The sequence below is a fragment of the Akebia trifoliata genome, chromosome 1 (assembly GCF_017979445.1).
Source record: "Akebia trifoliata isolate Shusen 1 chromosome 1, ASM1797944v1, whole genome shotgun sequence".
NCBI lineage: Eukaryota > Viridiplantae > Streptophyta > Magnoliopsida > Ranunculales > Lardizabalaceae > Akebia > Akebia trifoliata.
The window spans coordinates 19,090,665-19,105,429 of NC_141375.1; the positions used below are offsets into that span (position 1 = coordinate 19,090,665).

At 34.4% G+C, this 14,765-nt stretch overlaps 1 protein-coding gene and 1 long non-coding RNA gene across 2 annotated transcripts; one reads left to right on the plus strand and one right to left on the minus strand.

Annotated features, from left to right (window-relative positions):
• Positions 1-5,872: 5,872 nt before the first annotated feature.
• On the minus strand, positions 5,873-8,642 carry LOC147410835 (uncharacterized). Its single transcript, XR_015177872.1, has 3 exons — positions 8,333-8,642; positions 6,618-7,758; positions 5,873-6,538 (listed from the first exon to the last, which is right to left on the minus strand). It is a non-coding gene; the product is annotated as an uncharacterized LOC147410835 (long non-coding RNA).
• A 1,375-nt stretch (positions 8,643-10,017) lies between these two features.
• On the plus strand, positions 10,018-14,274 carry LBD4 (LOB domain-containing protein 4). Its single transcript, XM_086440718.1, has 2 exons — positions 10,018-10,363; positions 13,693-14,274. Exons 1-2 carry the CDS (start codon positions 10,187-10,189, stop codon positions 14,014-14,016), a joined length of 501 nt encoding a protein of 166 aa, XP_086296844.1. The 5' UTR covers positions 10,018-10,186; the 3' UTR covers positions 14,017-14,274.
• The last annotated feature ends 491 nt before the right edge of the window (positions 14,275-14,765 follow it).

A 14,765-nucleotide genomic window follows, 5' to 3' on the forward strand; every position in this document is an offset into this window, starting at 1 on the left:
AGATGCATGATAAGCCAATAAAGGCCTGATCTTTCAAACTTTGAGCTCGTTTTTGAATCATAGAATGAATTAATAGGATTGTTTAAATTCCTATAAATCTAAGTCCGAAAAATGTGGCTTAGTAAGTTCGAGTCCCAAAAATGAAACTTCAACTTTTTGAATCATAGAATGAATAGTCTTTTTGAAGTGCCTACAAAACTAAGTTTGAGTCCGAGAAACGAGACTCCAACTTTTTTCAAAGAATGAATAGGCTTTTTAAAGTGCCTACAAGCCTAAGTTCGAGTCCGAGAAACGAGCCTCCAACTTTTCGAATCATAGAATGAATAGGCTTTTTGAAGTGTCTACAAACCTAAGTTCGAGTCTGAGAAATGAGACTCCAACTTTTTGAATCATAGAATGAATAGGCTTTTTGAAGTGCCTACAAACCTAAGTTCGAGTCCGAGAAACGAGACTCCAACTTTTTGAATCATAGAATGAATAGGCTTTTTGAAGTACCTACAAACCTAAGTGTATGTCCGAGAAGCGAGACTCCAATTTCTTGAATCATAGAATGAGTAGGTTTTTGAAATGCCTACAAACCTAGGGTTGAGTCCGAGAAGCGAGACTCTAGCTTTTTGAATCATAGAATGAATAGGTTTTTTGAAGTGCCTATAAACCGTAGCTCGAGTCCGAGAAACGAGACTCCAATTTTAATAGGATTGTTTAAGTTCTTCTAAACCTTAGTTAGAGTCCGAGAAACGAGACTCCAGCTTTGTTTGAATCATATTGAATTAACATGATTGTTTAAGTTCTTTAGCCCGAGAAGCGTGGCTACAAAAGGCTTGAGTCTGATAAACGAGAGTCAAACTTTTTCAAACTCTAAAAAAGAATTTCAAATAGGATTTAACGAAGTTCCTACAATGTTATGACTCCAATTACCTCATTATTCAACCTTGTCATGATTGTTTTCGTTGCATAAGCGCATCTCAATTTTGAATCATTATTGTCAGCGAGAGAAGAACTCTAGGACCTGACACATTTTGACTCAGTAAGCATCACACTATTGCACACACGTTCACTTTTCAAGGAGAATTTTTTAAAATTCGAGGATCTGACATCGTCAGTGAGAGTTCTCGCTCAAGGACCTGACAACCCTTTAGTTCGAGGAGAGTTTAACCCTCAAAGAGTTACTCTGTTAGATCTGAGGGAACGGTAAAGTTGTCTTCGAAAAGGTATAATTTCTTAATGTTTTTATCTAGATTTTTTTTAGCAATGTAATTTATTTGGGAAATTAGTAGAGACCAACTTTGGTCGGGCGGGGTTGGTGCCTAACACCTTCCAACCCCGTAACGTGATCCCCGGACCCTTTTTGCTTTCGTAGATTAGTAATGTTTGCCTTTCTTAGAGTCAGTTTGGTTCCTAGACCATAATAACTAGGTGGCGACTCCCAAACCTCAAGGGTCAAAAGCGGATCCGCGCACCCCGCGGATCGAGGACGCTTTCCAACGTCATTAAAAGAAGTATCAAGAAAATGTTGAGGAAACGAACTCAGTAAATCTAAGATCCGAAGATGATCGAAAAATGTCAAAATTGGATCCCTTTTAACACCAATCCAAAAGATAAAAATGATTGAATTCCTTCGACAGTACCAAGATGTGTTTGCATGATCCTATCAAGATATGTTGGGGTTTGACACTGATATTGTAGTACACCGTTTACCCATTCTTACAAATGCAAGGTCGATCAACATAAATTTAGAAGATTGAAATCAGAATGGACTCTCAAAGTCAAAGACAAGGTGACAAAGCAGATTCAAGCAAGATTTTTAACAGTATCAACTTATCCATAATGGCTTGCAAATGTAGTACTAGTTCTGAAGAAAGATGGTAAAGTAAGATTGGGTATAGATTACCGAAACTTGAATAATGCTAATATAAAAGATGATTTTCCACTTCGCACATCGACAAGCTCGTCGATAACATAGTAGGACATGTCATGTTTTCGTTTATGGATGATTTCTCCGATTACAATCAAATGAAGATGGCAGAAGAAGGCCAAGAGAAAATTGCATTTATCACACCTTGGAGTACTTTTCATTATATGATTATGCCTTTCGTTCTAAAAAATACCAGGACAACCTATCATCGAGCCATGATTGCTCTTTTTCAAGATATGATTCATAAAATAATTGAGGTTTATGTGGATGACATGATCGTTAAGTCTGATTTGGAAGAATATCACTTTGCCAACTTACACAAAATATTCGATCGCTTGAGGAAGTTAAGCTTAAGGCTTAACCCTTCAAAATATGTATTTGGGGCAACTTCAGGGAAGTTATTTGATTTCATCATAATTCGAAGAGGTATCGAAGTAGATCCAACTAAAGTAAAAGCAAAGATCAAAATGCCAACACCAAAGACAGAAAGAGAAATATGACATTTCTTGAAAAAGATTCAATACATCAGTAGGATTATCACATAGCTTATATCAATCTGTGAACCTATTTTCAAACTCTTAAGGAAAAATGAATTTTTAAAATGGAACAATGACTGTTAGGAAGCATTTAACAAAATCAAGAAGTATCTGTTGAATCCTCTAGTCTTAGTTTTTCCTATCCTAGGGAGACTTCTGTTAATGTACCTGTCAGTACTTGAAACATCCATGGGATATGTATTGGGGTATCATGATGAGATGGGTCACAAGGAAAAGATGATATACTATCTCAGCAAAAATTTTACAAATTACGAGGCAAAGTATTCTTCAATTGAGAAAATATGTTGTGCTCTAGTTTGGGTGTCTCAAAGATTGCACCACTATTTGCTAAACTATAAAGTACAATTTATTACTAGGATGGATCCATTAAAGTACTTGTTTGAGAAACCTACACTCATTGGTCGCATCGCTAAGTGGCAACTATTACTATCAGAGTTTGATATCGAGTATGTCACGCAGAAGATAATCACGGATAGGCTATCACAAATCATTTAGTAGAGCACCTTTTTTTAAATTACGAACTGTTGAAGACCACCTTTCCAAATAAAGTCATTCTTTATATAGAAAAAGAGGAAGATGAAGATGAACCAAGTTAGAAATTGTACTTTGATGGAGTAGTCAATCAGATGGGTAATAGGATCAAGGTTGTTTTGGTAAAGCCTGATGGATCACATGTGCCCATAGCAGTTAGGTTACATTTCTAGTGCACAAACGATCAAGCAAAATATGATGCATGCATAGTAGGTCTCAAGGCAACAGTAGAGATGAAAATCAATGAGATCGATATATTTGGGGACTCCAATCTAGTTGTCTACCAAACAACTGGTGAATAGTAGTGACGAGAACAGAAATTGGTACTATACCACGAGTATATCGAAGAACTAAGTGCTAACTTTCCTCGAATTACTTTCAATTACATGCCAAGGGCCAAAAATCAGTTTGCAGATGCACTTGCAATCTTGGCCTCTATGATTAGAGTCATTGAAGAAACAACTATCAATCCCTTGGAGATATGAATTCAAGATAAACCAGCTTATTATTTACCAATTCAGAAAGATGATGCAGAAATAAACAACTCTATTCATATACGACTACCTTTACAATACACGTTCACTAGTAAAGATAGAGAGAAATTGACCTAAATTCCAGTTGTGACTCCACTTTCATACGTGTCCCATACCATATATGAGCTTAGTGGTCCCTACCGTACATCCTAAGATAGTACATCATTCCTGATGATGTGACGCACTATCCCTTCAGGCATTCACAGACTCTTTAACAGCTCACAAAATAGCTACGTATATATATATTATATATATATATATATATATATATATATATATATATCATTTTTATTTCAAAACAAAAGAGAAATTAATAATACATGGTTGAAAATGGATATCCAGTTTCCTACCATGCAACTGTGACCCCCCGACCTAAAATAAATAACAGGACTTGGAGCCTCTGCACCAATAGAAATTTAAATAAACATGCAACCATTCATTATCCCTGGATATTCTTTTACCAACCAATACACAACATATAACGTAAAATGCAGACATCATCCCTCAGATGTGATTCTAACATTTTACTAATTCATCAATTTCTCATTCTTTCGACATTTTCACTTTTCATCTTTTCAAATCAAACATTTCTTTTTTAAGCTTTTAAATTTATTTTTATCATTCAATTGAAAACTATTAATTTTTTGTTAAATCAGGATCCCAATAAGTCCGCGAAGTCGAATTGTCAAAACGGCAAAAACTGATGAAAATTTGGTTAAGTGTCGGAAACTCGATTTTTCAAAGTTGTTGAAATTAAAAATGGATTTTTGTAAATGAAGGCCCTCGATAACATAAGAAGGGCCATGTAATTTTTGTAACTTAATTCAAAATAATGCAAAAGATATTACACGAATTCTTAAAATATTCTCGTTTTGACGAAATTTTGTTTAATTTTTTCCCGACTCATTTGAAAGAGTTATGGAGTCCATAAGTAGTGGTTTTTACATGTTAATAGCATGAGGAATCCAAAAAAAATATCAAAAAAATTATTTGGGCACTTTTTGAAGTTGACAGCGGCTCACGGTGGCCTTGTGACTAGGGCACATGGCACCGTGACTATTCAGGATGGAACCGTTAGAACGTTGAAAATACGAATTTTTCCATTTTTTTCATCAATTTTTTTTTTAGTTTTTCACTTGTTTTCGATTCTAATAACCCACTCACATATCCAATATTTAAATTATGATAAAAAACATCAAATACATTAGTTCTACAATGAATTTGAAATAATTACAACAATATTCTACAATTATTAAAACACAAAATAATTTTTGAAACATCCTTAAATGCAATTTTCTTGAAATCTATGGCTACTAATATGAGTAGAGAGTCCCCTACTTGGTTCGTGGTTGTCAATGGTGATGAACTAACACAAAGGGTCAATGTTCGACGACTCAAAGTTCTGAAAGTAGTTGAACTCGGATGCCAACGGTCGGGTTGGTCATGAAACCCTCTTTGAAGGTATCCTTCCTCTTTCAACGATAATTAACAACTCTCCTTCGATTAGGATGAGACTTCAAGTGGGTCTAAATGAACCTACTTGCTAATTTTTATGAGAGACCAAGAGAAAAAACAAGAAATAAGGGTCAAATGGGATGAGGACGTGGAGCTCGACAATGCCGATTATCCTTCATTCTTCGTCGATGATCAACATAGGCTTGATAGCGAGGAATATTGACGAGAATGGGTTGAAATCCTAGGGTAGACGAATGACTGATCTGTGTTCTTTAAAGAAGAGGGAAAGAAATTAAATAAAAGAAAGTTATCTTTCTTTTAAACAATGATTGGGGGCATTTTTGACATTTTCTACTTGTTCTATTTTTAATAGTAACCCGACTATTCAGACTAGAAAAATGACAAATGAATATTCCATTTCGAATGATTTTTCATTGCGGACCTTATGGTGACGTCAAATTTTTCTAATTCCCGTTCTAACGAAACTTTACTATTTTGGGTCCCACTCAACATGAAATTCGAGGATTTTATAACTTTCTCATCTGAACTCGAATTTGAACGTGCTTACAGGCTAAAGTATATATTTTGATCATTTTGAATCTAATGACGAAATCGAAATTCGTTAAAAATTTACTAGCTAAAATTCAAGTATTCTATCCTAAATCTTTCTTTTAGAATTTTATCGAAATTCACAATTAGATTTCCTCGATACAAATTAAAAACTCGGGGTGTTATAGCACTGCTCTCAGAAGCTCCCCGATGAGACCAAAATATATATATATGATAATTAGTATAGTCATTTTGTTTTATTCAATTGAATAAATAATTACTAACTATATTTTTTCTACTAACCCATAATGACTCAGGTAGCCTTTGATAGGAAGAACTGACACATTTCCGTGCTTGTTAAAGAACCTTAAGAAGATAACAAGATGATTAAATCAAAGTTTTCAAAATGATAGAAAGTATTACAAGTAATTACCAGCTCACACTGGAGTTGCTCAATGTAAAAAGCATGTTGAGCCATCTTAAAGTTCCTCCTCTTTTATCGCTCAAGTTATCTAGTCAACTTAGCACTCTGAGTGCAAATAGAGCATAAAAACAAGAAGTAAGAAAACAATAATGACACCTAAAGAGGAAAAAGAAAAAGAAGGTACGGAAAGATACATGGGCCTCATGTTGGCTAACATAAACGCCCCCTATTCCTAGACCCCTTCGATTACCTCAACTGGAGGAAGTAGACATCCAACGGATACCTCCTGAAACCACTTATCGTAATTTCTGGGAAGAACCAATCGCTCCCTAAGAATACCCTCAGAATTGGCAACCAAGCCACCCTCAATAGCTTTGAAAGTTAAGACATGAGGAGGATTATGAGGAATGCAAGCCTCACCATGACATTAAAATGAGAGCCGCTCTTTCAAGAAGAACATAAGGAAAGTTCGTCGATGTAACATAAGAAGACCATCATCTGAAATTCGAGAAGAAATAAAATCCAAATGAGCAGAAACAGAATGTAGTAACTTAAGCACTTGAGGATTGATGATCTGGAAAAAAAAAAGCTAAGACAAATGAGAAAAAAATGAATGAGAGTGAAGAAAAATAGAAAAACGATACAATACTTACATCTCGACGAAAGTATCGATCTAAGTGAGCCTAAGAAAACAAACTCCTACTCTTTTGCATCTTTTTGGGATGAATAGCCAATTTTTGATCCATAAGGTAGCAACTCCCTTAGAGGACACACGTGAACTATAAAAATGAAAGTAGCAATGCGAGAATAACTGGAAGAAGGGAAAGGAATGAGATGCATCGAAAAGGAGAGTACAAAATTAAAGAAAATTGGGAAGTACCTCATTAAAAGGCCAGAAGAAACGAAGGGATATCCCATCACTAGGCCATCCCATCACACCTGAAACCACTCAATCCATTCCACCCAAGAGTGTCCCAAGTATCATGCATCCCCAACCGTATTCATGAATATGATCTATGTCTCGTAAAGTTGTAAAGAAAATAATATCAACTGAAGCCTTGTCCTCGAAGAAGAAGCAAACACCGAGTATGATAAGGAATAATCGTCTAAATATGACACTAAAATGAGGGTGATCGGCTCATATCTGCGAGTAAAAGCCATTATTCAAATACATATCTTTCAAACAAGTGATGCTCAACCTCCTCTCATTCAGCCACTCACAAGAGGTATAGGTAGTCCTCTTATTCCAATCCCGTTGATACCCATAAAATTAGAGGGTCTGATCCCAAGCTCTACACTAGGATATGGAAAGTGTGAGTTTGAGGAAACCACCTCTCCATAAGTGCAATGATCATAGTTCTGTCAACCAGGAAGTAAGGAATCTCAGAAAAGGTACTAAATCCCGTCAAATCCATTTACGCTTTAAGTACATAAAAAAAATGGTGTAAATGTTGCAGAAAGTATACTAGCTACCCCTAAACTATCTATCAGGTAAAGGTACTTTGATGTTGGCAAGCGTGTAAGCAGATATATGACGATGGAGACCGGATAGTAGAGGAGTATCATGCATTTGGGTAGCAATCTCGAGAGGAATGATCACTCTCAACTGCCACCACCTCAGGCTCTACTAATGTTGGGGGAGGATCATGTATTACTTCGTACTCATCCCTGCTATCTGAGGATACTTGAGGCCTCATCTCATCTGAACTGCTCGAAAAATTATTTTCAAGAGGAGTAACCCTCTTACCAGAAGATTCCCCCCCTCAAAGTTTTGAAAATGTTAAATCGGCCCATCTGAGAAAAAAGAAAGCATGATCAAAGTTGGAAGCCAACCGAGAGTCATACCCAAAAAATCACTAAAAAATTTAAGAAAAATATCAAAACACAAAAAATACCAAGCCATTTGCCCCAAACCCATGTCCACCCCATTGAAGCATTTTGTTGAACACGCAATGTATTCGACATGAATTAATAGCCTTACGTCAATAAAAATCTCATCTTAATCATCCAAACCTCTACGTAAACCTATTCAATACTTTACATATCCTCAAACCTCATCATTTATTCAATCAATTTCATTGAGGCATTTCATTGAACACGTGGAGTGCCAAAATGAAATAGCCTCTCTCAAGCCATTAAATAATCTTCCAACCCATCTTAATCCTTCAATCTAACTCCAATACATTCCTTACACCTATCAACTTCTGAAATCCAATTCAATTCCAATAAAATTCAACGCAGTCCATAACCCACCATAATCCACCCAAAAACATCTGATCTCCATGCCAATTGACCCAATCGAAGCTCTAATCTCATGAATTCAAGGAAATAAATGAAAAATTGAAGAAATTCGGAGATTATCACGTACCTTATAAGGAAATTTGAGGTCAAAAAGCGAAGAATTAGATAAATTTGATCGTAAGCGGTTGTAAACATTTGAATCATCATAAATTGAATGTGAAAAACTAATTTAGACCGAGTCAATTCACCACAAGTTGAGTTCATACTGTGGGTCAAGCTCAAAAGTAAAAAATCCAAAAATCTATGTGTCGAGGCCCGGATAAGCCAATGAGTAAGTGAAGTTCGATTCCAAGCAAATGAACAAAATGAAGGTTGAAGTTCGATTTAAATTTGGGAAAAAAGTTATGGTATCGGGATGACCCACAGCCAGGCAAAAAAAATTTGTCTGGCTGTACCTCACACACGGTCAAGAATAAAATAAAATAAAATAAATTTAAAAAAATTCAGAAAAGAAAAAATAAGATATATATATATATATAAGAAGTCGAAAAAGTCAAGAAAAAAGAAAGATGGTAGAGGTAGATGGCGATAAGGTGAGGACAATTAAAAGAACAAGGGTTAGGATTTTAATTTAGGGGTGAGATTCTGTAGGTAGATTTCATTTTCTCATAGGAATTGATGGGAAAGTGAAATACACACTTTGCTGCATTTTTGAAATGGTGAAAAATTATTTTCAATGAAAAAAATCAATCAAATACACTAAAATGACTTTCCCTCTTATTTTTCATGTGAAATAAAAAAGCATCCTCAGTAAAAATCCCTTGATCTAATCGTTGGTGTCGGCATTGTTTTGAAATCGCATAAATCCTTTGCATTTCTCCATATGATTTATTTTCACTTAATCCTTAAAGGGGTTTCCACATTTTGGCACAATATTTATAATCATATGTGAAATGCTATGCATACTCAATGAATGCAAATCAATTTTTTACCCAAATGCATCATGTTAATTTAGGTCCAACCTAATTGATACATCAATTTCCAGTAGAGGCTGATTAGAATTCTAGGATCAGTCCTAATACTTTTGAATTTCGTAATTTGACCCCCCGAACAAGGTTTTTAACTCATATTAATCTGAACCTACATTCGGAGTTACACATTTCCCTATACGGAACTTTTAACAAATTTCATTTAAATCCATTAAAAATTTTAAATTATTAAAAATTATTTAATTAATTTGAAAAAATACCATATCTAATTACAAAATTCATTGACATGGTCGCATTTTTCCAAGACTTTTAAAAACTCAATTTTTCAACATATCAGCCGATTTGTTGAAAAGGGCTTCAATTTATATATATTAGCAAACAGGTTTGAGTCAAGTCAGACTCAGCCGAGTTGTAAAAACATGTTCAGTAGACAAACACTTAATGAATTGAGCTATAAGCCAAGCCAAGCCCAAAGATATCAAACTTTTTCTAAAGTAAATTAGAAAATGAAAAAGGAAAGAAGAAAGGAAGTTGATAATTGATGGGCAAGAATCACAGAACACCTGAAACAATTCACAAGAATTTAGAAGGAAAAACAAAAAATACTATTAATTAAAAAAAAAAATTAAATGAAAAAAAAACAAAAGAGAGAAGGGGGCCAAAAGTCATGTCACGCTGATAGTTTTTGTCTAGCAAAATCTAAAGGGTATTTCTTCGGTGGGACCCTCCAAAGATATCCTCCACATTTACTTATTTAATCCCACCACTACTCCCAAGCTTAACCTCCCCACCCCCTCCCTTTCTTTCCCATCTATCCCTCTCTCTCTCTCTCTCTCGCTCTCTCTTTTTCCTTCTTTTTTTTTTTCTTTCTTCTTCTTCTACTACTTTAATACTCTTTGTCTTTCGAAACAAAGTTTCTCTCTCAAGTAATAATTAATAGTAAAATTGTAGTGTAGTTCAGAGGTTGAATTGTGTTGTGTTGTGTTGAAGGAATGAAAGAAACTGGTAGGAAACAAGGGGCAGCATCGCCGTGTGCGGCGTGCAAGCTTCTTCGGAGGCGCTGCGCACAGGATTGTGTGTTTGCTCCTTATTTCCCAGCTGATGAGCCCCAAAAGTTTGCTAATGTGCACAAGGTGTTTGGCGCTAGCAATGTCAACAAGATGCTACAGGTTCAATTTCTCAACTCTCTCTCTCCATATTCCATATATAATTATATATAAGAGAAATTATATTCGCACACCAATTGTTTTTACTTACAACCACCAATCCTTTTGATTTCATATGGATATTGGTGTGTTATAAGTAAAATCAGCTCTCGTATGTAATGCATAGAGAGCTTCGATTGGCACACTAAATTTCACCACTCAACACTTGAGCTTCCAGAGGAATGGTATGTTATAAGTAAAAGTTGGTGTGACAATAGATTTTCTCTATCCATATTATATGTCAGAAAGAACTTTTTTTACTGTCTAACGTGATTGGACACTTATTGTCCAACGATTTATGGGAATCTCTACGTAATATCTTCTCATCTCAGCCATAGTTGGGATACCTAGTCTCCAAAGACACGTTTGACTTAGTTTCTTTATCTTTAAAATAAAAAAAAATAAAAAAAGACTTTATTTTCTTAAATTAAAAATAGAAAAATCTGACTTCGTTGAGTTGGAATCAAGTGTGAAAAATACATGATCTCGACGGTAGGACATGAAATTAAGAATATGTATCATCGGGATACGTATAGATTTCATGTTTCAATGATTCAGATTGTCATTTGGTCAGGCCGTCTTTACATTTTGTTCAACTCTTTAGTATCCTACATATTTGAAAATTAGAGAGAAATCCCATTTTATTTAAAGTAGGATTTTAAAGGTATATTTTGGTCAAATAACAAATGTCTACTGTGTGTGAGTTGAGGGTAAGGAAGTCATTTCAAGAAAAGAGATTAGGACTTTTTGGAAGATTTCACAAAGAAATTCTATATGTCTACTTTTTTATAATCTCTAGTGATGAGGGTGTCTTAGTCATTTGTCGAAAAGAGATTGGAATTTTCTGAAAGACCCCACCAAGGGAGGTGTCTTTTAATGTGTGAATGTTGGGTAAGGAAAGTATTTTCAAAGAAATGGATTTCTTCCAAAATGACTTTTACAGAAAATGATTTTATTGAAGTTACACACCACTGTCGCCACATGGGAAAATGTCAACATATATCATCTGGAATTTTCTTATTTCTATGCAAAGTAGAAATGAGCCTCATTTTTATTATAATTATTTAGGGGGGGTTTTGTTAATGTGTGCCCTAAAGGCGCACTTTTAGGTGCACTAAATACACCTTGAAAATTAAATTTTCTAACAAAAATGTCCTCAAAAGATTTTTTTTTTTTTTTTTTTATATCAGAAATACCCTCAAATGATTATTTTTAAGGTGGCACATGTTAACAAAACCCATTATTTAGTAGAAGAATTGAAACTAATAAGAATCAAAATCATTGTATTTTAAAAATTCAGATTTTACACTCATTGACACAATTTGGTGAAGATTTTCAAATTTTTTGAAGAGTTGGTCAATAAGATAAATGACATAAAGTCTTCGAGATTTTTCTTTCGTTGGTCCGATCTTCATTCTTCTTCCAAAATCTGTTCAAGTATTTTTATTTTTATTTTAGACTAATAACATTGATTTCTTTGGGGGGAAAAATCTATTGTCCTTTCAAATTCTAGTAGAGTTTTTTTTCAAAATTTTCTTGTAGAAATTAAACAAATTTACTTCTTGAAGTACTAGAAGCACTCACCTTTTTCATAGAAAGACTAAGAAGAAACCATACTACCAACTCTAGTCTACCCTACCATTTAGTGTCCCCAAAAGGACTGGACATTGCTGGTGGTTAGAAACAACTTTTCTTCAAAAACATGGGTAGTAGTGATTTTTAACTTTTAGGGCATGTGGGTGTGATTCTAGGGCATTTTAGTAATTTTAGTGAAATTTTTGAGTGATTTTCTCACTCAATTTTCTTATCCAAGGGCAGAAATGGAAACCTGACTTCTTTCTTTTACTACTATACTTGTTAGGGTAATTAAGTAAAAATCCACTTAAAATTTGGCAAAATTAGGTTTATCCCCTTCAAAATGCAAGATTGGCTTGTCTCTTAACCAGAATTCCAAATCCCTTTTTATCGATAAATTAACGGTAAAACTTTGATTTTTTTTCCTCAAAATATCCTTTAAAACTTAAGTTATCAAATAAATAAATAAATTTTCATCTTTAATTCTTCAATGAATAATGATAAATTGACTCCCCCTCTACTCTCCTATCGTGGCATGCGCATAGAACGATAGATATTTTCTCGGGATACACAATTACATATCCCCATAAAATATGTGCAGTCGTGAAAAAAAAATTATGATTCTACGCACATATCACATCACATCAGGAAAGTAGAAGAGAGAGGGGGTATGAGAGAGGGGGAGTCAAAAAATCACAGCTCTTCTAAAAATAAATAGAGATGTTGACTTTAAGGGGGTAAACCTAATCTTACATTTCGATAAAATATTTAATAAAACTCCTTATATTTCCTACCTTGATGACATGACCCTCTCAACCTCAATCTTCTCTTATAGCAAACGAAACTAACATAAGTACCTTCATTTCCAACCTCTAATCAAAAGCCTGATTTTCCTTTTCAAAATCATTCATCTTCATCTGTGGGACAAAACATTTTTCTATTTACCTACATTTCAAAGATGAGGGCATTTAAATCATTTTTTCTTAGTCTTGTAAAAATGACTGAGGTCAAGGGTTATGTCATTAGTCATTAGTTTGAAAAAAATGGGTATCCCATATTAATTAAATTGTGGAGGGGTTATGTCTAAATCACCCCAAAAAAAAAATTAATTAAAAATTAAAGATGAATTTGAACTTTATTTCTCTTAGACATGTGGGGCCACATTGAAGAAGACTGGACCCTTATAATGGGTCAAAAAGAGGTGCTTGTAATTCAATTTTCACAAAAACAGAAATGATGCAATCGTTACATCACATCCTGTCTTTTAAATATATCTTTTTGACTATGCCACAGCAAATAATATATCTGTTACTTTAAAATTTAAATATACTATAAGTTATAATAATAATTTTGATGAATATAGAGCCAATTGGCCTTAACCCTTACAACTAGTGATACCCGTGATATGGATTGACTTTTCATCGGATCAGGTCTATTTGAAACCAAACCTGTATGTATTGGATGGCATATTTGGATCCAAAATCATAAATGGATTGATCCAGATTTCAAATTAAAAGGGTATTACTAAGATAGCTACATAGTTTTGTCAAAATTATTAAATTAATTACAAAGATATACAATCTTAAATAAGTTACTAAAACCGATGGAATAAGCTATCAAGTCCTAATTCAAACCGATCGAATTACTAAGATTGCCTTTATATTCGCTCTACGCTCTGGTCACTAAACAATTACCTAACATTGAGTTGTATTTTGCAGGAATTGCCCGTGCACCAACGTGGGGATGCTGTGAGTAGTATGGTGTACGAAGCGAATGCAAGGGTACGAGATCCAGTGTACGGTTGTGTGGGTGCCATCTCATCCCTACAACAGCAGATCGATGCCCTTCAGACCCAATTGGCGATTGCACAAGCCGAGGTGGTACACATGAGAATGCGCCAGGCAGCTTCAGGAGGGTCTAGTATGAATGAGGACAGTGTGTCCCCCTCATCCAAGCTATTAACCCCACATACCAAATCCTTGTTTGCTATAGATATGGTGGTAGACCAAGCTAACATGGGGGAGTCCTTATGGTCATACTAAGCTCAGTCTTTGTCTTATTTTTAACTACTATGATGAGCTTTATAATTTTTATTTTTATTTTTATTTTTATTTTTTTCTTTTTGTCTTCATCTCTTCTTCTTCTTCTATACACTCTTTAGAATCTTAGATTGTGTCTAAGATGAACATGATACACTGCACTTTGGTTGGCTTGTTAGGGGACTCTTTCTTGCCATTTACCATATTGTAAATATATTTTAATTTAACTAATGGATATATGAGCTGCTATAGTTACTATAACTGAAGGTTACTTTTTTTTGGTAAATAATTTACTTGGTAGTAGGGCTGTAAATGGATTGGATCCAACCTGAAATCCAATCTTTTTCAATCCATTAAATTTAGATCTGGATCAAAGATTTGGGTTCTGATTTGATAATTTATTTGATTGGTTCTGGATCATGTCTTGATCGGATGGGCCCAATATGATAAAATTTGAAAAATTAGGTATTAAATATACAAAGTTTATTTATGAAATGTGCGTGAACTCAAATTTGAGCTGATCTGCATCTTATTTGATTGCTATCAAATTGGATTTAGACCCTCATATTGAGATTCGATAAGAAACTCAATACATGATTGGGTTTGATCCCATTCTTGTCAAATCAATTCCGAATTTGATATGATCCTAATCAAATTGATTCCAAATCAAACCAAACTGGATTGGATTGGTACCAATTTGTTAGCAGTCCGATAAGAAATTTGTTAGAACCGAACTGGATTGGATATATAAT